The sequence below is a fragment of the Arvicola amphibius genome, chromosome 14 (assembly GCF_903992535.2).
Source record: "Arvicola amphibius chromosome 14, mArvAmp1.2, whole genome shotgun sequence".
Taxonomy (NCBI): domain Eukaryota; kingdom Metazoa; phylum Chordata; class Mammalia; order Rodentia; family Cricetidae; genus Arvicola; species Arvicola amphibius.
Genome location: NC_052060.1, coordinates 4,857,520 through 4,881,968, shown reverse-complemented (window position 1 = coordinate 4,881,968; position 24,449 = coordinate 4,857,520). Strand labels below are relative to the sequence as shown.

General features: G+C 55.8%; 1 protein-coding gene across 1 annotated transcript in view; it reads right to left on the bottom strand.

Annotated features, from left to right (window-relative positions):
- Positions 1–24,449, bottom strand: part of LOC119801176 — a 74,688-nt gene that overhangs the window by 6,000 nt on the left and 44,239 nt on the right. The window contains 35 exon segments of the mRNA XM_042054125.1: positions 255–467; positions 999–1,151; positions 1,743–1,955; positions 2,487–2,699; positions 3,231–3,443; positions 3,975–4,401; positions 4,525–4,634; positions 4,720–5,069; positions 5,203–5,835; positions 5,956–6,579; positions 6,700–7,119; positions 7,121–7,696; positions 7,870–8,431; positions 8,433–8,818; positions 8,904–9,137; positions 9,193–9,591; positions 9,677–10,559; positions 10,682–11,031; positions 11,165–11,898; positions 11,950–12,791; positions 12,914–13,110; positions 13,397–14,029; positions 14,153–15,065; positions 15,150–15,547; positions 15,633–16,265; positions 16,386–16,802; positions 16,804–17,010; positions 17,097–17,301; positions 17,386–17,729; positions 17,871–18,320; positions 18,322–18,483; positions 18,590–19,075; positions 19,365–20,098; positions 20,150–21,333; positions 23,734–23,977. Of these exon segments, the coding sequence (XP_041910059.1) occupies positions 255–467; positions 999–1,151; positions 1,743–1,955; positions 2,487–2,699; positions 3,231–3,443; positions 3,975–4,401; positions 4,525–4,634; positions 4,720–5,069; positions 5,203–5,835; positions 5,956–6,579; positions 6,700–7,119; positions 7,121–7,696; positions 7,870–8,431; positions 8,433–8,818; positions 8,904–9,137; positions 9,193–9,591; positions 9,677–10,559; positions 10,682–11,031; positions 11,165–11,898; positions 11,950–12,791; positions 12,914–13,110; positions 13,397–14,029; positions 14,153–15,065; positions 15,150–15,547; positions 15,633–16,265; positions 16,386–16,802; positions 16,804–17,010; positions 17,097–17,301; positions 17,386–17,729; positions 17,871–18,320; positions 18,322–18,483; positions 18,590–19,075; positions 19,365–20,098; positions 20,150–21,333; positions 23,734–23,977 (15,742 nt within the window).

Below are 24,449 nucleotides of genomic sequence, written 5' to 3'. Positions count from 1 at the left end.
CTGTCACTGGCCTGGCTGGTGCTGTCTCTCTGTTGTCTCTCCCTCCTTGATGTGGAATGCCTGGGTCCATCTGGTGACTGGTGGCCAGCTGGGGACTGCTGTCTTCCTCGGGAACCTGTTCTTGTGGTGCCCCTGGCAGAGTCAGCATGTCTTTGGGAGGACTCGCTTCTCTGACGGGAGCCGGACTGCCTGGACCTGTCTGTAGACTGTTCATGTCCAGTTGGTTGCCTGCTTGATGGGGCCCTGTGGCCTACCTGACCATGGGAGGAATCACTATCAGTGTGGGAGCCTCTCTGGCCTTGTCTGGATCCTGAGCGTCCAGCGCCATCATGACGGTCTTCGTGGCCCCTTCTGGTGCCAGATCCAGAGGTTGTCTGGTGGTGCTCAGAGCTGTCTCTTGCAGCCTCCCGGTGGGACCCCTGACCCTCTCTAGCACTCTGTCCGGTTCTTCCTTGGGAAGATCCAGCCTGGTGGCCAGAGGAGGTCTGTCCTTGGTGAGAGCCTCCAGTCCTGGTGCTGTCCCTTCCTTGTTCTTGATGGGAGCCCTGGGCAGCTCGGCCACTGGAGCGCTGCTGTGTGTGGCCGGACTCGGAGTGGCCGTGTTCTTCCTCAGAGTAGTAGTACAACTGATAGGGTCCAGAGCCTTTGTGGCCTTGAGAGGATGTCTGTTGTTGCCTATGGCTGGCCCCGGAATTGCCACGAGCTCCTACTGCCTGTCCTTCTGAGCCTTCAGAATGGCTTTCGCTGTCACTGGCCTGGCTGGTGCTGTCCCTCTGTTGTCTCTCCCTCCTTGATGTGGAATGCCTGGGTCCATCTTGTGACTGGTGGCCAGTTGGGGACTGCTGTCTTCCTCGGGAACCTGTTCTTGTGGTGCCCCTGGCAGAGTCAGCATGTCTTTGGGAGGACTCGCTTCTCTGACGGGAGCCGGACTGCCTGGACCTGTCTGTAGACTGTTCATGTCCAGTTGGTTGCCTGCTTGATGGGGCTCTATGGCCTACCTGACCATGGGAGGAATCACTATCAGTGTGGGAGCCTCTCTGGCCTTGTCTGGATCCTGAGCGTCCAGCGCCATCATGACGGTCTTCGTGGCCCCTTCTGGTGCCAGATCCAGAGGTTGTCTGGTGATGCTCAGAGCTGTCTCTTGCAGCCTCCTGGTGGGACCCTGACCCTCTCTAGCACTCTGTCCGGTTCTTCCTTGGGAAGATCCAGCCTGGTGGCCAGAGGAGGTCTGTCCTTGGTGAGAGCCTCCAGTCCTGGTGCTGTCCCTTCCTTGTTCTTGGTGGGAGCCCTGGGCAGCTCGGCCACTGGAGCGCTGCTGTGTGTGGCCGGACTCGGAGTGGCCGTGTTCTTCCTCAGAGTAGTAGTACAACTGATAGGGTCCAGAGCTTTGTGGCCTCTGAGAGGATGTCTGCTTGTTGCGTATGGCTGGCCCCGGAACTACCACGAGCTCCTACTGCCTGTCCTTCTGAGCCTTCAGAATGGCTTTCGCTGTCACTGGCCTGGCTGGTGCTGTCTCTCTGTTGTCTCTCCCTCCTTGATGTGGAATGCCTGGGTCCATCTGGTGACTGGTGGCCAGCTGGGGACTGCTGTCTTCCTCGGGAACCTGTTCTTGTGGTGCCCCTGGCAGAGTCAGCATGTCTTTGGGAGGACTCGCTTCTCTGACGGGAGCCGGACTGCCTGGACCTGTCTGTAGACTGTTCATGTCCAGTTGGTTGCCTGCTTGATGGGGCCCTGTGGCCTACCTGACCATGGGAGGAATCACTATCAGTGTGGGAGCCTCTCTGGCCTTGTCTGGATCCTGAGCGTCCAGCGCCATCATGACGGTCTTCGTGGCCCCTTCTGGTGCCAGATCCAGAGGTTGTCTGGTGGTGCTCAGAGCTGTCTCTTGCAGCCTCCCGGTGGGACCCCTGACCCTCTCTAGCACTCTGTCCGGTTCTTCCTTGGGAAGATCCAGCCTGGTGGCCAGAGGAGGTCTGTCCTTGGTGAGAGCCTCCAGTCCTGGTGCTGTCCCTTCCTTGTTCTTGATGGGAGCCCTGGGCAGCTCGGCCACTGGAGCGCTGCTGTGTGTGGCCGGACTCGGAGTGGCCGTGTTCTTCCTCAGAGTAGTAGTACAACTGATAGGGTCCAGAGCCTTTGTGGCCTTGAGAGGATGTCTGTTGTTGCCTATGGCTGGCCCCGGAATTACCACGAGCTCCTACTGCCTGTCCTTCTGAGCCTTCAGAATGGCTTTCGCTGTCACTGGCCTGGCTGGTGCTGTCCCTCTGTTGTCTCTCCCTCCTTGATGTGGAATGCCTGGGTCCATCTGGTGACTGGTGGCCAGCTGGGGACTGCTGTCTTCCTCGGGAACCTGTTCTTGTGGTGCCCCTGGCAGAGTCAGCATGTCTTTGGGAGGACTCGCTTCTCTGACGGGAGCCGGACTGCCTGGACCTGTCTGTAGACTGTTCATGTCCAGTTGGTTGCCTGCTTGATGGGGCCCTGTGGCCTACCTGACCATGGGAGGAATCACTATCAGTGTGGGAGCCTCTCTGGCCTTGTCTGGATCCTGAGCGTCCAGCGCCATCATGACGGTCTTCGTGGCCCCTTCTGGTGCCAGATCCAGAGGTTGTCTGGTGGTGCTCAGAGCTGTCTCTTGCAGCCTCCCGGTGGGACCCCTGACCCTCTCTAGCACTCTGTCCGGTTCTTCCTTGGGAAGATCCAGCCTGGTGGCCAGAGGAGGTCTGTCCTTGGTGAGAGCCTCCAGTCCTGGTGCTGTCCCTTCCTTGTTCTTGATGGGAGCCCTGGGCAGCTCGGCCACTGGAGCGCTGCTGTGTGTGGCCGGACTCGGAGTGGCCGTGTTCTTCCTCAGAGTAGTAGTACAACTGATAGGGTCCAGAGCTTTTGTGGCCTCGGGAGGATGTCTGCTGTTGCCTATGGCTGGCCCCGGAACGACCACGAGCTCCTACTGCCTGTCCTTCTGAGCCTTCAGAATGGCTTTCGCTGTCACTGGCCTGGCTGGTGCTGTCCCTCTGTTGTCTCTCCCTCCTTGATGTGGAATGCCTGGGTCCATCTTGTGACTGGTGGCCAGTTGGGGACTGCTGTCTTCCTCGGGAACCTGTTCTTGTGGTGCCCCTGGCAGAGTCAGCATGTCTTTGGGAGGACTCGCTTCTCTGACGGGAGCCGGACTGCCTGGACCTGTCTGTAGACTGTTCATGTCCAGTTGGTTGCCTGCTTGATGGGGCTCTGTGGCCTACCTGACCATGGGAGGAATCACTATCAGTGTGGGAGCCTCTCTGGCCTTGTCTGGATCCTGAGCGTCCAGCGCCATCATGACGGTCTTCGTGGCCCCTTCTGGTGCCAGATCCAGAGGTTGTCTGGTGATGCTCAGAGCTGTCTCTTGCAGCCTCCTGGTGGGACCCTTGACCCTCTCTAGCACTCTGTCTGGTTCTTCCTTGGGAAGATCCAGCCTGGTGGCCAGAGGAGGTCTGTCCTTGGTGAGAGCCTCCAGTCCTGGTGCTGTCCCTTCCTTGTTCTTGGTGGGAGCCCTGGGCAGCTCGGCCACTGGAGCGCTGCTGTGTGTGGCCGGACTCGGAGTGGCCGTGTTCTTCCTCAGAGTAGTAGTACAACTGATAGGGTCCAGAGCTTTTGTGGCCTCGGGAGGATGTCTGCTCTTGCGTATGGCTGGCCCCGGAACGACCACGAGCTCCTACTGCCTGTCCTTCTGAGCCTTCAGAATGGCTTTCGCTGTCACTGGCCTGGCTGGTGCTGTCCCTCTGTTGTCTCTCCCTCCTTGATGTGGAATGCCTGGGTCCATCTGGTGACTGGTGGCCAGCTGGGGACTGCTGTCTTCCTCGGGAACCTGTTCTTGTGGTGCCCCTGGCAGAGTCAGCATGTCTTTGGGAGGACTCGCTTCTCTGACGGGAGCCGGACTGCCTGGACCTGTCTGTAGACTGTTCATGTCCAGTTGGTTGCCTGCTTGATGGGGCCCTGTGGCCTACCTGACCATGGGAGGAATCACTATCAGTGTGGGAGCCTCTCTGGCCTTGTCTGGATCCTGAGCGTCCAGCGCCATCATGACGGTCTTCGTGGCCCCTTCTGGTGCCAGATCCAGAGGTTGTCTGGTGGTGCTCAGAGCTGTCTCTTGCAGCCTCCCGGTGGGACCCCTGACCCTCTCTAGCACTCTGTCCGGTTCTTCCTTGGGAAGATCCAGCCTTCTGGCCAGAGGAGGTCTGTCCTTGGTGAGAGCCTCCAGTCCTGGTGCTGTCCCTTCCTTGTTCTTGATGGGAGCCCTGGGCAGCTCGGCCACTGGAGCGCTGCTGTGTGTGGCCGGACTCGGAGTGGCCGTGTTCTTCCTCAGAGTAGTAGTACAACTGATAGGGTCCAGAGCCTTTGTGGCCTCGGGAGGATGTCTGCTGTTGCCTATGGCTGGCCCCAGAACGACCACGAGCTCCTACTGCCTGTCCTTCTGAGCCTTCAGAATGGCTTTCGCTTTCACTGGCCTGGCTGGTGCTGTCCCTCTGTTGTCTCTCCCTCCTTGATGTGGAATGCCTGGGTCCATCTGGTGACTGGTGGCCAGTTGGGGACTGCTGTCTTCCTCGGGAACCTGTTCTTGTGGTGCCCCTGGCAGAGTCAGCATGTCTTTGGGAGGACTCGCTTCTCTGACGGGAGCCGGACTGCCTGGACCTGTCTGTAGACTGTTCATGTCCAGTTGGTTGCCTGCTTGATGGGGCCTCTGTGGCCTACCTGACCATGGGAGGAATCACTATCAGTGTGGGAGCCTCTCTGGCCTTGTCTGGATCCTGAGCGTCCAGCGCCATCATGACGGTCTTCGTGGCCCCTTCTGGTGCCAGATCCAGAGGTTGTCTGGTGATGCTCAGAGCTGTCTCTTGCAGCCTCCTGGTGGGACCCTTGACCCTCTCTAGCACTCTGTCTGGTTCTTCCTTGGGAAGATCCAGCCTTCTGGCCAGAGGAGGTCTGTCCTTGGTGAGAGCCTCCAGTCCTGGTGCTGTCCCTTCCTTGTTCTTGGTGGGAGCCCTGGGCAGCTCGGCCACTGGAGCGCTGCTGTGTGTGGCCGGACTCGGTGTGGCCGTGTTCTTCCTCAGAGTAGTAGTACAACTGATAGGGTCCAGAGCTTTTGTGGCCTCGGGAGGATGTCTGCTCTTGCGTATGGCTGGCCCCGGAACGACCACGAGCTCCTACTGCCTGTCCTTCTGAGCCTTCAGAATGGCTTTCGCTGTCACTGGCCTGGCTGGTGCTGTCCCTCTGTTGTCTCTCCCTCCTTGATGTGGAATGCCTGGGTCCATCTGGTGACTGGTGGCCAGCTGGGGACTGCTGTCTTCCTCGGGAACCTGTTCTTGTGGTGCCCCTGGCAGAGTCAGCATGTCTTTGGGAGGACTCACTTCTCTGACGGGAGCCGGACTGCCTGGACCTGTCTGTAGACTGTTCATGTCCAGTTGGTTGCCTGCTTGATGGGGCCCTGTGGCCTACCTGACCATGGGAGGAATCACTATCAGTGTGGGAGCCTCTCTGGCCTTGTCTGGATCCTGAGCGTCCAGCGCCATCATGACGGTCTTCGTGGCCCCTTCTGGTGCCAGATCCAGAGGTTGTCTGGTGATGCTCAGAGCTGTCTCTTGCAGCCTCCCGGTGGGACCCCTGACCCTCTCTAGCACTCTGTCCGGTTCTTCCTTGGGAAGATCCAGCCTTCTGGCCAGAGGAGGTCTGTCCTTGGTGAGAGCCTCCAGTCCTGGTGCTGTCCCTTCCTTGTTCTTGATGAGAGCCCTGGGCAGCTCGGCCACTGGAGCGCTGCTGTGTGTGGCCGGACTCGGAGTGGCTGTGTTCTTCCTCAGAGTAGTAGTACAACTGATAGGGTCCAGAGCCTTTGTGGCCTCGGGAGGATGTCTGCTGTTGCCTATGGCTGGCCCCGGAACGACCACGAGCTCCTACTGCCTGTCCTTCTGAGCCTTCAGAATGGCTTTCGCTGTCACTGGCCTGGCTGGTGCTGTCCCTCTGTTGTCTCTCCCTCCTTGATGTGGAATGCCTGGGTCCATCTGGTGACTGGTGGCCAGTTGGGGACTGCTGTCTTCCTCGGGAACCTGTTCTTGTGGTGCCCCTGGCAGAGTCAGCATGTCTTTGGGAGGACTCGCTTCTCTGACGGGAGCCGGACTGCCTGGACCTGTCTGTAGACTGTTCATGTCCAGTTGGTTGCCTGCTTGATGGGGCTCTATGGCCTACCTGACCATGGGAGGAATCACTATCAGTGTGGGAGCCTCTCTGGCCTTGTCTGGATCCTGAGCGTCCAGCGCCATCATGACGGTCTTCGTGGCCCCTTCTGGTGCCAGATCCAGAGGTTGTCTGGTGATGCTCAGAGCTGTCTCTTGCAGCCTCCTGGTGGGACCCTTGACCCTCTCTAGCACTCTGTCTGGTTCTTCCTTGGGAAGATCCAGCCTGCTGGCCAGAGGAGGTCTGTCCTTGGTGAGAGCCTCCAGTCCTGGTGCTGTCCCTTCCTTGTTCTTGGTGGGAGCCCTGGGCAGCTCGGCCACTGGAGCGCTGCTGTGTGTGGCCGGACTCGGAGTGGCCGTGTTCTTCCTCAGAGTAGTAGTACAACTGATAGGGTCCAGAGCTTTTGTGGCCTCGGGAGGATGTCTGCTCTTGCGTATGGCTGGCCCCGGAACGACCACGAGCTCCTACTGCCTGTCCTTCTGAGCCTTCAGAATGGCTTTCGCTGTCACTGGCCTGGCTGGTGCTGTCTCTCTGTTGTCTCTCCCTCCTTGATGTGGAATGCCTGGGTCCATCTGGTGACTGGTGGCCAGCTGGGGACTGCTGTCTTCCTCGGGAACCTGTTCTTGTGGTGCCCCTGGCAGAGTCAGCATGTCTTTGGGAGGACTCGCTTCTCTGACGGGAGCCGGACTGCCTGGACCTGTCTGTAGACTGTTCATGTCCAGTTGGTTGCCTGCTTGATGGGGCCCTGTGGCCTACCTGACCATGGGAGGAATCACTATCAGTGTGGGAGCCTCTCTGGCCTTGTCTGGATCCTGAGCGTCCAGCGCCATCATGACGGTCTTCGTGGCCCCTTCTGGTGCCAGATCCAGAGGTTGTCTGGTGATGCTCAGAGCTGTCTCTTGCAGCCTCCTGGTGGGACCCCTTGACCCTCTCTAGCACTCTGTCTGGTTCTTCCTTGGGAAGATCCAGCCTTCTGGCCAGAGGAGGTCTGTCCTTGGTGAGAGCCTCCAGTCCTGGTGCTGTCCCTTCCTTGTTCTTGATGGGAGCCCTGGGCAGCTCGGCCACTGGAGCGCTGCTGTGTGTGGCCGGACTCGGTAGTGGCCGTGTTCTTCCTCAGAGTAGTAGTACAACTGATAGGGTCCAGAGCCTTTGTGGCCTCGGGAGGATGTCTGCTCTTGCCGTATGGCTGGCCCCAGGAACGACCACGAGCTCCTACTGCCTGTCCTTCTGAGCCTTCAGAATGGCTTTCGCTGTCACTGGCCTGGCTGGTGCTGTCCCTCTGTTGTCTCTCCCTCCTTGATGTGGAATGCCTGGGTCCATCTGGTGACTGGTGGCCAGCTTGGGGACTGCTGTCTTCCTCGGGAACCTGTTCTTGTGGTGCCCCTGGCAGAGTCAGCATGTCTTTGGGAGGACTCACTTCTCTGACGGGAGCCGGACTGCCTGGACCTGTCTGTAGACTGTTCATGTCCAGTTGGTTGCCTGCTTGATGGGGCCCTGTGGCCTACCTGACCATGGGAGGAATCACTATCAGTGTGGGAGCCTCTCTGGCCTTGTCTGGATCCTGAGCGTCCAGCGCCATCATGACGGTCTTCGTGGCCCCTTCTGGTGCCAGATCCAGAGGTTGTCTGGTGATGCTCAGAGCTGTCTCTTGCAGCCTCCGGTGGGACCCCTGACCCTCTCTAGCACTCTGTCCTGGTTCTTCCTTGGGAAGATCCAGCCTTCTGGCCAGAGGAGGTCTGTCCTTGGTGAGAGCCTCCAGTCCTGGTGCTGTCCCTTCCTTGTTCTTGATGGAGAGCCCTGGGCAGCTCGGCCACTGGAGCGCTGCTGTGTGTGGCCGGACTCGGAGTGGCCTGTGTTCTTCCTCAGAGTAGTAGTACAACTGATAGGGTCCAGAGCTTTGTGGCCTCGGGAGGATGTCTGCTCTTGCCTATGGCTGGCCCCGGAACGACCACGAGCTCCTACTGCCTGTCCTTCTGAGCCTTCAGAATGGCTTTCGCTGTCACTGGCCTGGCTGGTGCTGTCCCTCTGTTGTCTCTCCCTCCTTGATGTGGAATGCCTGGGTCCATCTGGTGACTGGTGGCCAGCTGGGGACTGCTGTCTTCCTCGGGAACCTGTTCTTGTGGTGCCCCTGGCAGAGTCAGCATGTCTTTGGGAGGACTCGCTTCTCTGACGGGAGCCGGACTGCCTGGACCTGTCTGTAGACTGTTCATGTCCAGTTGGTTGCCTGCTTGATGGGGCCTCTATGGCCTACCTGACCATGGGAGGAATCACTATCAGTGTGGGAGCCTCTCTGGCCTTGTCTGGATCCTGAGCGTCCAGCGCCATCATGACGGTCTTCGTGGCCCCTTCTGGTGCCAGATCCAGAGGTTGTCTGGTGGTGCTCAGAGCTGTCTCTTGCAGCCTCCCGGTGGGACCCCTGACCCTCTCTAGCACTCTGTCCGGTTCTTCCTTGGGAAGATCCAGCCTTCTGGCCAGAGGAGGTCTGTCCTTGGTGAGAGCCTCCAGTCCTGGTGCTGTCCCTTCCTTGTTCTTGATGAGAGCCCTGGGCAGCTCGGCCACTGGAGCGCTGCTGTGTGTGGCCGGACTCGGAGTGGCTGTGTTCTTCCTCAGAGTAGTAGTACAACTGATAGGGTCCAGAGCCTTTTGTGGCCTCGGGAGGATGTCTGCTCTTGCCTATGGCTGGCCCCGGAACGACCACGAGCTCCTACTGCCTGTCCTTCTGAGCCTTCAGAATGGCTTTCGCTGTCACTGGCCTGGCTGGTGCTGTCCCTCTGTTGTCTCTCCCTCCTTGATGTGGAATGCCTGGGTCCATCTGGTGACTGGTGGCCAGCTTGGGGACTGCTGTCTTCCTCGGGAACCTGTTCTTGTGGTGCCCCTGGCAGAGTCAGCATGTCTTTGGGAGGACTCGCTTCTCTGACGGGAGCCGGACTGCCTGGACCTGTCTGTAGACTGTTCATGTCCAGTTGGTTGCCTGCTTGATGGGGCTCTATGGCCTACCTGACCATGGGAGGAATCACTATCAGTGTGGGAGCCTCTCTGGCCTTGTCTGGATCCTGAGCGTCCAGCGCCATCATGACGGTCTTCGTGGCCCCTTCTGGTGCCAGATCCAGAGGTTGTCTGGTGATGCTCAGAGCTGTCTCTTGCAGCCTCCTGGTGGGACCCTTGACCCCTCTCTAGCACTCTGTCTGGTTCTTCCTTGGGAAGATCCAGCCTTCTGGCCAGAGGAGGTCTGTCCTTGGTGAGAGCCTCCAGTCCTGGTGCTGTCCCTTCCTTGTTCTTGGTGGGAGCCCTGGGCAGCTCGGCCACTGGAGCGCTGCTGTGTGTGGCCGGACTCGGAGTGGCCGTGTTCTTCCTCAGAGTAGTAGTACAACTGATAGGGTCCAGAGCTTTTGTGGCCTCGGGAGGATGTCTGCTCTTGCGTATGGCTGGCCCCGGAACGACCACGAGCTCCTACTGCCTGTCCTTCTGAGCCTTCAGAATGGCTTTCGCTGTCACTGGCCTGGCTGGTGCTGTCCCTCTGTTGTCTCTCCCTCCTTGATGTGGAATGCCTGGGTCCATCTGGTGACTGGTGGCCAGCTGGGGACTGCTGTCTTCCTCGGGAACCTGTTCTTGTGGTGCCCCTGGCAGAGTCAGCATGTCTTTGGGAGGACTCGCTTCTCTGACGGGAGCCGGACTGCCTGGACCTGTCTGTAGACTGTTCATGTCCAGTTGGTTGCCTGCTTGATGGGGCCCTGTGGCCTACCTGACCATGGGAGGAATCACTATCAGTGTGGGAGCCTCTCTGGCCTTGTCTGGATCCTGAGCGTCCAGCGCCATCATGACGGTCTTCGTGGCCCCTTCTGGTGCCAGATCCAGAGGTTGTCTGGTGGTGCTCAGAGCTGTCTCTTGCAGCCTCCCGGTGGGACCCCTGACCCTCTCTAGCACTCTGTCCGGTTCTTCCTTGGGAAGATCCAGCCTGGTGGCCAGAGGAGGTCTGTCCTTGGTGAGAGCCTCCAGTCCTGGTGCTGTCCCTTCCTTGTTCTTGATGGGAGCCCTGGGCAGCTCGGCCACTGGAGCGCTGCTGTGTGTGGCCGGACTCGGAGTGGCCGTGTTCTTCCTCAGAGTAGTAGTACAACTGATAGGGTCCAGAGCCTTTGTGGCCTTGAGAGGATGTCTGTTGTTGCCTATGGCTGGCCCCGGAATTACCACGAGCTCCTACTGCCTGTCCTTCTGAGCCTTCAGAATGGCTTTCGCTGTCACTGGCCTGGCTGGTGCTGTCCCTCTGTTGTCTCTCCCTCCTTGATGTGGAATGCCTGGGTCCATCTTGTGACTGGTGGCCAGTTGGGGACTGCTGTCTTCCTCGGGAACCTGTTCTTGTGGTGCCCCTGGCAGAGTCAGCATGTCTTTGGGAGGACTCGCTTCTCTGACGGGAGCCGGACTGCCTGGACCTGTCTGTAGACTGTTCATGTCCAGTTGGTTGCCTGCTTGATGGGGCTCTATGGCCTACCTGACCATGGGAGGAATCACTATCAGTGTGGGAGCCTCTCTGGCCTTGTCTGGATCCTGAGCGTCCAGCGCCATCATGACGGTCTTCGTGGCCCCTTCTGGTGCCAGATCCAGAGGTTGTCTGGTGATGCTCAGAGCTGTCTCTTGCAGCCTCCTGGTGGGACCCTTGACCCTCTCTAGCACTCTGTCTGGTTCTTCCTTGGGAAGATCCAGCCTTCTGGCCAGAGGAGGTCTGTCCTTGGTGAGAGCCTCCAGTCCTGGTGCTGTCCCTTCCTTGTTCTTGGTGGGAGCCCTGGGCAGCTCGGCCACTGGAGCGCTGCTGTGTGTGGCCGGACTCGGAGTGGCCGTGTTCTTCCTCAGAGTAGTAGTACAACTGATAGGGTCCAGAGCTTTTGTGGCCTCGGGAGGATGTCTGCTCTTGCGTATGGCTGGCCCCGGAACGACCACGAGCTCCTACTGCCTGTCCTTCTGAGCCTTCAGAATGGCTTTCGCTGTCACTGGCCTGGCTGGTGCTGTCTCTCTGTTGTCTCTCCCTCCTTGATGTGGAATGCCTGGGTCCATCTGGTGACTGGTGGCCAGCTGGGGACTGCTGTCTTCCTCGGGAACCTGTTCTTGTGGTGCCCCTGGCAGAGTCAGCATGTCTTTGGGAGGACTCGCTTCTCTGACGGGAGCCGGACTGCCTGGACCTGTCTGTAGACTGTTCATGTCCAGTTGGTTGCCTGCTTGATGGGGCCCTGTGGCCTACCTGACCATGGGAGGAATCACTATCAGTGTGGGAGCCTCTCTGGCCTTGTCTGGATCCTGAGCGTCCAGCGCCATCATGACGGTCTTCGTGGCCCCTTCTGGTGCCAGATCCAGAGGTTGTCTGGTGGTGCTCAGAGCTGTCTCTTGCAGCCTCCCGGTGGGACCCCTGACCCTCTCTAGCACTCTGTCCGGTTCTTCCTTGGGAAGATCCAGCCTGGTGGCCAGAGGAGGTCTGTCCTTGGTGAGAGCCTCCAGTCCTGGTGCTGTCCCTTCCTTGTTCTTGATGGGAGCCCTGGGCAGCTCGGCCACTGGAGCGCTGCTGTGTGTGGCCGGACTCGGAGTGGCCGTGTTCTTCCTCAGAGTAGTAGTACAACTGATAGGGTCCAGAGCCTTTGTGGCCTTGAGAGGATGTCTGTTGTTGCCTATGGCTGGCCCCGGAATTACCACGAGCTCCTACTGCCTGTCCTTCTGAGCCTTCAGAATGGCTTTCGCTGTCACTGGCCTGGCTGGTGCTGTCCCTCTGTTGTCTCTCCCTCCTTGATGTGGAATGCCTGGGTCCATCTGGTGACTGGTGGCCAGCTGGGGACTGCTGTCTTCCTCGGGAACCTGTTCTTGTGGTGCCCCTGGCAGAGTCAGCATGTCTTTGGGAGGACTCGCTTCTCTGACGGGAGCCGGACTGCCTGGACCTGTCTGTAGACTGTTCATGTCCAGTTGGTTGCCTGCTTGATGGGGCCCTGTGGCCTACCTGACCATGGGAGGAATCACTATCAGTGTGGGAGCCTCTCTGGCCTTGTCTGGATCCTGAGCGTCCAGCGCCATCATGACGGTCTTCGTGGCCCCTTCTGGTGCCAGATCCAGAGGTTGTCTGGTGGTGCTCAGAGCTGTCTCTTGCAGCCTCCCGGTGGGACCCCTGACCCTCTCTAGCACTCTGTCCGGTTCTTCCTTGGGAAGATCCAGCCTGGTGGCCAGAGGAGGTCTGTCCTTGGTGAGAGCCTCCAGTCCTGGTGCTGTCCCTTCCTTGTTCTTGATGGGAGCCCTGGGCAGCTCGGCCACTGGAGCGCTGCTGTGTGTGGCCGGACTCGGAGTGGCCGTGTTCTTCCTCAGAGTAGTAGTACAACTGATAGGGTCCAGAGCTTTTGTGGCCTCGGGAGGATGTCTGCTGTTGCCTATGGCTGGCCCCGGAACGACCACGAGCTCCTACTGCCTGTCCTTCTGAGCCTTCAGAATGGCTTTCGCTGTCACTGGCCTGGCTGGTGCTGTCCCTCTGTTGTCTCTCCCTCCTTGATGTGGAATGCCTGGGTCCATCTTGTGACTGGTGGCCAGTTGGGGACTGCTGTCTTCCTCGGGAACCTGTTCTTGTGGTGCCCCTGGCAGAGTCAGCATGTCTTTGGGAGGACTCGCTTCTCTGACGGGAGCCGGACTGCCTGGACCTGTCTGTAGACTGTTCATGTCCAGTTGGTTGCCTGCTTGATGGGGCTCTGTGGCCTACCTGACCATGGGAGGAATCACTATCAGTGTGGGAGCCTCTCTGGCCTTGTCTGGATCCTGAGCGTCCAGCGCCATCATGACGGTCTTCGTGGCCCCTTCTGGTGCCAGATCCAGAGGTTGTCTGGTGATGCTCAGAGCTGTCTCTTGCAGCCTCCTGGTGGGACCCTTGACCCTCTCTAGCACTCTGTCTGGTTCTTCCTTGGGAAGATCCAGCCTGGTGGCCAGAGGAGGTCTGTCCTTGGTGAGAGCCTCCAGTCCTGGTGCTGTCCCTTCCTTGTTCTTGGTGGGAGCCCTGGGCAGCTCGGCCACTGGAGCGCTGCTGTGTGTGGCCGGACTCGGAGTGGCCGTGTTCTTCCTCAGAGTAGTAGTACAACTGATAGGGTCCAGAGCTTTTGTGGCCTCGGGAGGATGTCTGCTCTTGCGTATGGCTGGCCCCGGAACGACCACGAGCTCCTACTGCCTGTCCTTCTGAGCCTTCAGAATGGCTTTCGCTGTCACTGGCCTGGCTGGTGCTGTCCCTCTGTTGTCTCTCCCTCCTTGATGTGGAATGCCTGGGTCCATCTGGTGACTGGTGGCCAGCTGGGGACTGCTGTCTTCCTCGGGAACCTGTTCTTGTGGTGCCCCTGGCAGAGTCAGCATGTCTTTGGGAGGACTCGCTTCTCTGACGGGAGCCGGACTGCCTGGACCTGTCTGTAGACTGTTCATGTCCAGTTGGTTGCCTGCTTGATGGGGCCCTGTGGCCTACCTGACCATGGGAGGAATCACTATCAGTGTGGGAGCCTCTCTGGCCTTGTCTGGATCCTGAGCGTCCAGCGCCATCATGACGGTCTTCGTGGCCCCTTCTGGTGCCAGATCCAGAGGTTGTCTGGTGGTGCTCAGAGCTGTCTCTTGCAGCCTCCCGGTGGGACCCCTGACCCTCTCTAGCACTCTGTCCGGTTCTTCCTTGGGAAGATCCAGCCTTCTGGCCAGAGGAGGTCTGTCCTTGGTGAGAGCCTCCAGTCCTGGTGCTGTCCCTTCCTTGTTCTTGATGGGAGCCCTGGGCAGCTCGGCCACTGGAGCGCTGCTGTGTGTGGCCGGACTCGGAGTGGCCGTGTTCTTCCTCAGAGTAGTAGTACAACTGATAGGGTCCAGAGCCTTTTGTGGCCTCGGGAGGATGTCTGCTGCTTGCCTATGGCTGGCCCCAGGAACGACCACGAGCTCCTACTGCCTGTCCTTCTGAGCCTTCAGAATGGCTTTCGCTTTCACTGGCCTGGCTGGTGCTGTCCCTCTGTTGTCTCTCCCTCCTTGATGTGGAATGCCTGGGTCCATCTGGTGACTGGTGGCCAGTTGGGGACTGCTGTCTTCCTCGGGAACCTGTTCTTGTGGTGCCCCTGGCAGAGTCAGCATGTCTTTGGGAGGACTCGCTTCTCTGACGGGAGCCGGACTGCCTGGACCTGTCTGTAGACTGTTCATGTCCAGTTGGTTGCCTGCTTGATGGGGCTCTGTGGCCTACCTGACCATGGGAGGAATCACTATCAGTGTGGGAGCCTCTCTGGCCTTGTCTGGATCCTGAGCGTCCAGCGCCATCATGACGGTCTTCGTGGCCCCTTCTGGTGCCAGATCCAGAGGTTGTCTGGTGATGCTCAGAGCTGTCTCTTGCAGCCTCCTGGTGGGACCCTTGACCCTCTCTAGCACTCTGTCTGGTTCTTCCTTGGGAAGATCCAGCCTTCTGGCCAGAGGAGGTCTGTCCTTGGTGAGAGCCTCCAGTCCTGGTGCTGTCCCTTCCTTGTTCTTGGTGGGAGCCCTGGGCAGCTCGGCCACTGGAGCGCTGCTGTGTGTGGCCGGACTCGGAGTGGCCGTGTTCTTCCTCAGAGTAGTAGTACAACTGATAGGGTCCAGAGCTTTTGTGGCCTCGGGAGGATGTCTGCTCTTGCGTATGGCTGGCCCCGGAACGACCACGAGCTCCTACTGCCTGTCCTTCTGAGCCTTCAGAATGGCTTTCGCTGTCACTGGCCTGGCTGGTGCTGTCCCTCTGTTGTCTCTCCCTCCTTGATGTGGAATGCCTGGGTCCATCCTGGTGAATGGTGGCCAGCTGGGGACTGCTGTCTTCCTCGGGAACCTGTTCTTGTGGTGCCCCTGGCAGAGTCAGCATGTCTTTGGGAGGACTCACTTCTCTGACGGGAGCCGGACTGCCTGGACCTGTCTGTAGACTGTTCATGTCCAGTTGGTTGCCTGCTTGATGGGGCCCTGTGGCCTACCTGACCATGGGAGGAATCACTATCAGTGTGGGAGCCTCTCTGGCCTTGTCTGGATCCTGAGCGTCCAGCGCCATCATGACGGTCTTCGTGGCCCCTTCTGGTGCCAGATCCAGAGGTTGTCTGGTGGTGCTCAGAGCTGTCTCTTGCAGCCTCCCGGTGGGACCCCTGACCCTCTCTAGCACTCTGTCCGGTTCTTCCTTGGGAAGATCCAGCCTTCTGGCCAGAGGAGGTCTGTCCTTGGTGAGAGCCTCCAGTCCTGGTGCTGTCCCTTCCTTGTTCTTGATGAGAGCCCTGGGCAGCTCGGCCACTGGAGCGCTGCTGTGTGTGGCCGGACTCGGAGTGGCCGTGTTCTTCCTCAGAGTAGTAGTACAACTGATAGGGTCCAGAGCCTTTGTGGCCTCGGGAGGATGTCTGCTGTTGCCTATGGCTGGCCCCGGAACGACCACGAGCTCCTACTGCCTGTCCTTCTGAGCCTTCAGAATGGCTTTCGCTGTCACTGGCCTGGCTGGTGCTGTCCCTCTGTTGTCTCTCCCTCCTTGATGTGGAATGCCTGGGTCCATCTGGTGACTGGTGGCCAGTTGGGGACTGCTGTCTTCCTCGGGAACCTGTTCTTGTGGTGCCCCTGGCAGAGTCAGCATGTCTTTGGGAGGACTCGCTTCTCTGACGGGAGCCGGACTGCCTGGACCTGTCTGTAGACTGTTCATGTCCAGTTGGTTGCCTGCTTGATGGGGCTCTGTGGCCTACCTGACCATGGGAGGAATCACTATCAGTGTGGGAGCCTCTCTGGCCTTGTCTGGATCCTGAGCGTCCAGCGCCATCATGACGGTCTTCGTGGCCCCTTCTGGTGCCAGATCCAGAGGTTGTCTGGTGATGCTCAGAGCTGTCTCTTGCAGCCTCCTGGTGGGACCCTTGACCCTCTCTAGCACTCTGTCTGGTTCTTCCTTGGGAAGATCCAGCCTGCTGGCCAGAGGAGGTCTGTCCTTGGTGAGAGCCTCCAGTCCTGGTGCTGTCCCTTCCTTGTTCTTGGTGGGAGCCCTGGGCAGCTCGGCCACTGGAGCGCTGCTGTGTGTGGCCGGACTCGGAGTGGCCGTGTTCTTCCTCAGAGTAGTAGTACAACTGATAGGGTCCAGAGCTTTTGTGGCCTCGGGAGGATGTCTGCTCTTGCGTATGGCTGGCCCCGGAACGACCACGAGCTCCTACTGCCTGTCCTTCTGAGCCTTCAGAATGGCTTTCGCTGTCACTGGCCTGGCTGGTGCTGTCCCTCTGTTGTCTCTCCCTCCTTGATGTGGAATGCCTGGGTCCATCTGGTGACTGGTGGCCAGCTGGGGACTGCTGTCTTCCTCGGGAACCTGTTCTTGTGGTGCCCCTGGCAGAGTCAGCATGTCTTTGGGAGGACTCGCTTCTCTGACGGGAGCCGGACTGCCTGGACCTGTCTGTAGACTGTTCATGTCCAGTTGGTTGCCTGCTTGATGGGGCCCTGTGGCCTACCTGACCATGGGAGGAATCACTATCAGTGTGGGAGCCTCTCTGGCCTTGTCTGGATCCTGAGCGTCCAGCGCCATCATGACGGTCTTCGTGGCCCCTTCTGGTGCCAGATCCAGAGGTTGTCTGGTGGTGCTCAGAGCTGTCTCTTGCAGCCTCCCTGGTGGGACCCCTGACCCTCTCTAGCACTCTGTCCGGTTCTTCCTTGGGAAGATCCAGCCTGGTGGCCAGAGGAGGTCTGTCCTTGGTGAGAGCCTCCAGTCCTGGTGCTGTCCCTTCCTTGTTCTTGATGGGAGCCCTGGGCAGCTCGGCCACTGGAGCGCTGCTGTGTGTGGCCGGACTCGGAGTGGCCGTGTTCTTCCTCAGAGTAGTAGTACAACTGATAGGGTCCAGAGCCTTTTGTGGCCTCGGGAGGATGTCTGCTGTTGCGTATGGCTGGCCCCAGGAACGACCACGAGCTCCTACTGCCTGTCCTTCTGAGCCTTCAGAATGGCTTTCGCTGTCACTGGCCTGGCTGGTGCTGTCCCTCTGTTGTCTCTCCCTCCTTGATGTGGAATGCCTGGGTCCATCTGGTGACTGGTGGCCAGCTTGGGGACTGCTGTCTTCCTCGGGAACCTGTTCTTGTGGTGCCCCTGGCAGAGTCAGCATGTCTTTGGGAGGACTCACTTCTCTGACGGGAGCCGGACTGCCTGGACCTGTCTGTAGACTGTTCATGTCCAGTTGGTTGCCTGCTTGATGGGGCCCTGTGGCCTACCTGACCATGGGAGGAATCACTATCAGTGTGGGAGCCTCTCTGGCCTTGTCTGGATCCTGAGCGTCCAGCGCCATCATGACGGTCTTCGTGGCCCCTTCTGGTGCCAGATCCAGAGGTTGTCTGGTGATGCTCAGAGCTGTCTCTTGCAGCCTCCTGGTGGGACCCCTGACCCTCTCTAGCACTCTGTCCGGTTCTTCCTTGGGAAGATCCAGCCTTCTGGCCAGAGGAGGTCTGTCCTTGGTGAGAGCCTCCAGTCCTGGTGCTGTCCCTTCCTTGTTCTTGATGAGAGCCCTGGGCAGCTCGGCCACTGGAGCGCTGCTGTGTGTGGCCGGACTCGGAGTGGCCTGTGTTCTTCCTCAGAGTAGTAGTACAACTGATAGGGTCCAGAGCCTTTGTGGCCTCGGGAGGATGTCTGCTGCTTGCCTATGGCTGGCCCCGGAACGACCACGAGCTCCTACTGCCTGTCCTTCTGAGCCTTCAGAATGGCTTTCGCTGTCACTGGCCTGGCTGGTGCTGTCCCTCTGTTGTCTCTCCCTCCTTGATGTGGAATGCCTGGGTCCATCTGGTGACTGGTGGCCAGTTGGGGACTGCTGTCTTCCTCGGGAACCTGTTCTTGTGGTGCCCCTGGCAGAGTCAGCATGTCTTTGGGAGGACTCGCTTCTCTGACGGGAGCCGGACTGCCTGGACCTGTCTGTAGACTGTTCATGTCCAGTTGGTTGCCTGCTTGATGGGGCTCTATGGCCTACCTGACCATGGGAGGAATCACTATCAGTGTGGGAGCCTCTCTGGCCTTGTCTGGATCCTGAGCGTCCAGCGCCATCATGACGGTCTTCGTGGCCCCTTCTGGTGCCAGATCCAGAGGTTGTCTGGTGATGCTCAGAGCTGTCTCTTGCAGCCTCCTGGTGGGACCCTTGACCCTCTCTAGCACTCTGTCCTGGTTCTTCCTTGGGAAGATCCAGCCTTCTGGCCAGAGGAGGTCTGTCCTTGGTGAGAGCCTCCAGTCCTGGTGCTGTCCCTTCCTTGTTCTTGGTGGGAGCCCTGGGCAGCTCGGCCACTGGAGCGCTGCTGTGTGTGGCCGGACTCGGAGTGGCCTGTGTTCTTCCTCAGAGTAGTAGTACAACTGATAGGGTCCAGAGCTTTTGTGGCCTCGGGAGGATGTCTGCTCTTGCGTATGGCTGGCCCCGGAACGACCACGAGCTCCTACTGCCTGTCCTTCTGAGCCTTCAGAATGGCTTTCGCTGTCACTGGCCTGGCTGGTGCTGTCTCTCTGTTGTCTCTCCCTCCTTGATGTGGAATGCCTGGGTCCATCTGGTGACTGGTGGCCAGCTGGGGACTGCTGTCTTCCTCGGGAACCTGTTCTTGTGGTGCCCCTGGCAGAGTCAGCATGTCTTTGGGAGGACTCGCTTCTCTGACGGGAGCCGGACTGCCTGGACCTGTCTGTAGACTGTTCATGTCCAGTTGGTTGCCTGCTTGATGGGGCCCTGTGGCCTACCTGACCATGGGAGGAATCACTATCAGTGTGGGAGCCTCTCTGGCCTTGTCTGGATCCTGAGCGTCCAGCGCCATCATGACGGTCTTCGTGGCCCCTTCTGGTGCCAGATCCAGAGGTTGTCTGGTGGTGCTCAGAGCTGTCTCTTGCAGCCTCCCTGGTGGGACCCTTGACCCTCTCTAGCACTCTGTCCGGTTCTTCCTTGGGAAGATCCAGCCTGGCTGGCCAGAGGAGGTCTGTCCTTGGTGAGAGCCTCCAGTCCTGGTGCTGTCCCTTCCTTGTTCTTGATGGGAGCCCTGGGCAGCTCGGCCACTGGAGCGCTGCTGTGTGTGGCCGGACTCGGAGTGGCCGTGTTCTTCCTCAGAGTAGTAGTACAACTGATAGGGTCCAGAGCCTTTGTGGCCTCTGAGAGGATGTCTGCTTGTTGCCTATGGCTGGCCCCGGAATTACCACGAGCTCCTACTGCCTGTCCTTCTGAGCCTTCAGAATGGCTTTCGCTGTCACTGGCCTGGCTGGTGCTGTCCCTCTGTTGTCTCTCCCTCCTTGATGTGGAATGCCTGGGTCCATCTGGTGACTGGTGGCCAGCTGGGGACTGCTGTCTTCCTCGGGAACCTGTTCTTGTGGTGCCCCTGGCAGAGTCAGCATGTCTTTGGGAGGACTCGCTTCTCTGACGGGAGCCGGACTGCCTGGACCTGTCTGTAGACTGTTCATGTCCAGTTGGTTGCCTGCTTGATGGGGCCCTGTGGCCTACCTGACCATGGGAGGAATCACTATCAGTGTGGGAGCCTCTCTGGCCTTGTCTGGATCCTGAGCGTCCAGCGCCATCATGACGGTCTTCGTGGCCCCTTCTGGTGCCAGATCCAGAGGTTGTCTGGTGGTGCTCAGAGCTGTCTCTTGCAGCCTCCCGGTGGGACCCCTGACCCTCTCTAGCACTCTGTCCGGTTCTTCCTTGGGAAGATCCAGCCTGGTGGCCAGAGGAGGTCTGTCCTTGGTGAGAGCCTCCAGTCCTGGTGCTGTCCCTTCCTTGTTCTTGATGGGAGCCCTGGGCAGCTCGGCCACTGGAGCGCTGCTGTGTGTGGCCGGACTCGGAGTGGCCGTGTTCTTCCTCAGAGTAGTAGTACAACTGATAGGGTCCAGAGCCTTTGTGGCCTTGAGAGGATGTCTGTTGTTGCCTATGGCTGGCCCCGGAATTACCACGAGCTCCTACTGCCTGTCCTTCTGAGCCTTCAGAATGGCTTTCGCTGTCACTGGCCTGGCTGGTGCTGTCCCTCTGTTGTCTCTCCCTCCTTGATGTGGAATGCCTGGGTCCATCTGGTGACTGGTGGCCAGCTGGGGACTGCTGTCTTCCTCGGGAACCTGTTCTTGTGGTGCCCCTGGCAGAGTCAGCATGTCTTTGGGAGGACTCGCTTCTCTGACGGGAGCCGGACTGCCTGGACCTGTCTGTAGACTGTTCATGTCCAGTTGGTTGCCTGCTTGATGGGGCTCTGTGGCCTACCTGACCATGGGAGGAATCACTATCAGTGTGGGAGCCTCTCTGGCCTTGTCTGGATCCTGAGCGTCCAGCGCCATCATGACGGTCTTCGTGGCCCCTTCTGGTGCCAGATCCAGAGGTTGTCTGGTGGTGCTCAGAGCTGTCTCTTGCAGCCTCCCGGTGGGACCCCTGACCCTCTCTAGCACTCTGTCCGGTTCTTCCTTGGGAAGATCCAGCCTGGTGGCCAGAGGAGGTCTGTCCTTGGTGAGAGCCTCCAGTCCTGGTGCTGTCCCTTCCTTGTTCTTGATGGGAGCCCTGGGCAGCTCGGCCACTGGAGCGCTGCTGTGTGTGGCCGGACTCGGAGTGGCCGTGTTCTTCCTCAGAGTAGTAGTACAACTGATAGGGTCCAGAGCCTTTGTGGCCTTGAGAGGATGTCTGTTGTTGCCTATGGCTGGCCCCGGAATTACCACGAGCTCCTACTGCCTGTCCTTCTGAGCCTTCAGAATGGCTTTCGCTGTCACTGGCCTGGCTGGTGCTGTCCCTCTGTTGTCTCTCCCTCCTTGATGTGGAATGCCTGGGTCCATCTGGTGACTGGTGGCCAGCTGGGGACTGCTGTCTTCCTCGGGAACCTGTTCTTGTGGTGCCCCTGGCAGAGTCAGCATGTCTTTGGGAGGACTCGCTTCTCTGACGGGAGCCGGACTGCCTGGACCTGTCCGTAGACTGTTGTCGTCCAATTTTTTTCCTGTTTGAGGTTCTTTCATCTTCATGTTCTCCTTGGTCACTCTCCTTTTCATAATAATAATCACCACTGCCCTTTCCCCTTTCTTCATATTTTGTACTTTCATATTTCATGGCATCATTTTTTATTTCATTTGTTTCCTTTGTTCTTCTATGTTTTTTCCCTTTGCTGTCTCCTCTTTCATTTGATTTAGATCCTCCCCGATGCTTTCTAGTTGAACTGTGATGTTTCCCATGTTTTTCTCTTTCTCTGTGGGTATTTGTGTCCCTCTCCTGTTTTCTACTGCTTGATCCGTGTTTTTTTTCCCCTCGTCCTCTTGGGCTTTTGGATCTTTCATTATTTTTTTTTCCATCATTTCTTCTGTGTCTTTGTCTTCTTTCTTCTCCTTCTCCATCCTCCTCTTCTTCTTTATAATGATCTTTTCTTCTTCTCTTTGATCCAGTTTGCAAACTTTTGTTGCGAGATGATTCATAATATGCTTGAGCTAACTTCAACACCAACAGTAAATACTCAGTGAAGTCTATTTTTTCATTATGATCTACATCCAGGATTTGCATGAAGACATCCGCAATATCTTCATCATCTGGATTCTGTAAGAATTGCAGACACACATTCCTTCATACCAACTATTTTGAACTTTATAATTCAACTGCTATTTAAATTTATGTTTTATACCATCATTTGTGCTATGTCATTTAGATTTTTTCATTTGTAGTGTTTTTATAATCTTTCATTCTTTCACATATATTGGTAATGTATAAATTAATGTTTAAACATCAGTTAGGAATCCTGCCTCATTTTCTGAGGTCAATTATTCTTTTCCTCACTTTGTGAATCTGAATTTATTCACTCTATCACTTAATTTCCTCTCAGTAAATCCCTCTACATTTCTTGATGTTGGGAAACTTATTGTGAAAAGTTAAATTAAATATTGGTATTATTCATTTTTTACATATGGTATCACTACATGAATAATATGTAAGTACATACTTAAGGACAACTAGATAACATTTTGCTCTTCTTACTCAGGGCTCTTTAATTACATAATGTAATTAAATAATGTTTTATACAGTCTTAGCTAGCTTATTTGGGAGGAACAGAAAGTCTGCTTTTCTTGGTTGTTTTTTCTGTTTCTTACCTTCAAAACTGCCCGTAATTCTCCTTCCAGAAGTTCCTTCAGCTCGATTTTGCTCAGTGTTTCTGTTTCCTTATCATTGTATGAGTATTGCTGGAATATGTCAATCATGGAGGTGATGTTTTCCAGGAGAGTGGACATCTTTCAATAGTCTATATGTACCTAGAAAGATGAAACAAAATTTATTTTTTACTTTTATTTTGTAGGTTGTATTTATTACTGTAATGATTATTTATATTTTCAACCTGTAGTTTTCTTTAAGAAGTACACTTTTGAAATGAAACTTCATCATAAACAACTTTTCCCTACTCTCTGCAAAGTAAAAACATTGAGTAAGCTTTTTGGTATCTGACACTGCCTGTTTTGGGGTTTTAAATTCATTCCCAATAGTAGATTCTTAATCTCCTAGACCTCAGTGTGCTCTGTGTATCATAGTCACTCTTAGTGAACTGACTGTTCTTCCTGGAAGGAAGATAAAAAGCTCAGGTGCTTATCTTTTCAGTGACCAGAAAGTAGTAGGCATATCAATAAATGACATAAGTATGTATTATACAGAGGCATTGCAATGATGACTTTTAGACTTACATAACAGGGAACAAAAATTTGTCAAATATGGCTATAGTAATCTGACCTAAAGAATTATGGACCTTGTAGTTTTGGACAAAGTGAAATGTGCTTGCTGATTTTTGTTGTGATGTATTTGAATAGACAGTTTTGCAAGATTATTTTTATCCCCTGAAAGAATTGAATTTGAAACCTTCTGAAGTGTTCCAAATGAAGGGGAAATAAAATCCATTATTCGTGCAGGTTAATGTGAGAGATATAGAGATGAGTCAGGTAGGATGACCTTTAAATAGTCAACACTGATGCATTTCACTCTACATGTGATAAAATATTGATTTTTAATCAGAAAATGATCAAATTGATTGTGTACTAAAATGTTACTTTGTACAATAGTTTATTTGATTGTTTTAGGTTAACCCCTCTTTTGAGAATAGTGATAGCTGGTGTGTGTGTGTGTGTGTGTGTGTGTGTGTGTGTGTGTTACTATGGAGCCATAAAGATCATGATAGTTTATGCTGGTTTATATTTAAACTGGAAAGAAACTCATCATGAGGTAGATACGGGAATGGAAAAATTAAAGGCTAATCCTACTTCAGAACACAGAGAAGCAGAAAAGAATGAGGAATAACTAAAAGAATAAATATACAAGGAAATTTTAGTGTGTATTGACATAATAAAATGGTGATACTAATATCTTTCAGCGTCTATGTAATAGTTTGTGTTATTTAACCTAACAAAACTGGTTGGATTTATTAACTCCATGCCTAGTAGAGCTTGAATGAATGTAGTTTTTTTTTTTTAAAAGAGAGGACAAAAAATTCAGTAACTTAAACATAGTTCTCAAGAAGTTTGAATGAGAACAAAAAATCAAGGCTGATAGTATGCATATTTATACAGGTGTCCACTTGTCTTAGTATTAATCTGGCAAAGTTAAATGCATTCCCACTTACCTTGTTTGGAAGAAGAGTGGATAGAACGCAGCTGAAGGAGCTTGCTGGGTACTGCAGTCTGAGTGAATGGCCTTTTTATACAGTAAGTCCATGCAGGGAGGAGCCACCTTCTGTGGGATGGTCTGATTCATTCTTAACCAAACCCAGAACCACCCATATCTCCACCTCTGTTTCTCCAATGACATGTGTTTACTTCCCAGCTTCCTCACGTACTCATGTGTACTTGTTGTAGCAAGCTCCAAATCTGAATTTACATACTTTACCCAGTAAGCCACAGTCTCGTGGCAATACACAGATTAATGGAGATGGGTTAATTTAAGATATGAGTTAGCCAGAAATATGCTTAAGCTATTGGCCAAACAGTATTGCAAATAATATGGTTTCGGTGTGATTATTTCGGGGCTGAGCAGCTGGGAACAAATAAGTGGCCTCCTACCATACTGTGTTGTTGGTGATTTTCTGAAAGAGACTTTACTAAAGTTTCATGTACGCAGGCCCATACTTATGTTTTTGTAGCTCCCGATTTGACCTGGTAAGTGTACACTGATCCTTTCTTGTTTCTAGAAGTGTGTACATATACATGCATATATAAAAAATTCATTACAACTTCAATGCCTACCTTCATGCCTCTTTTAACCATGAATTTCATCTCTGGCTAATGAGACAACTTGCTATGAGACCAATATTGATTCTATAATAACTGGAGAGAAGACAGT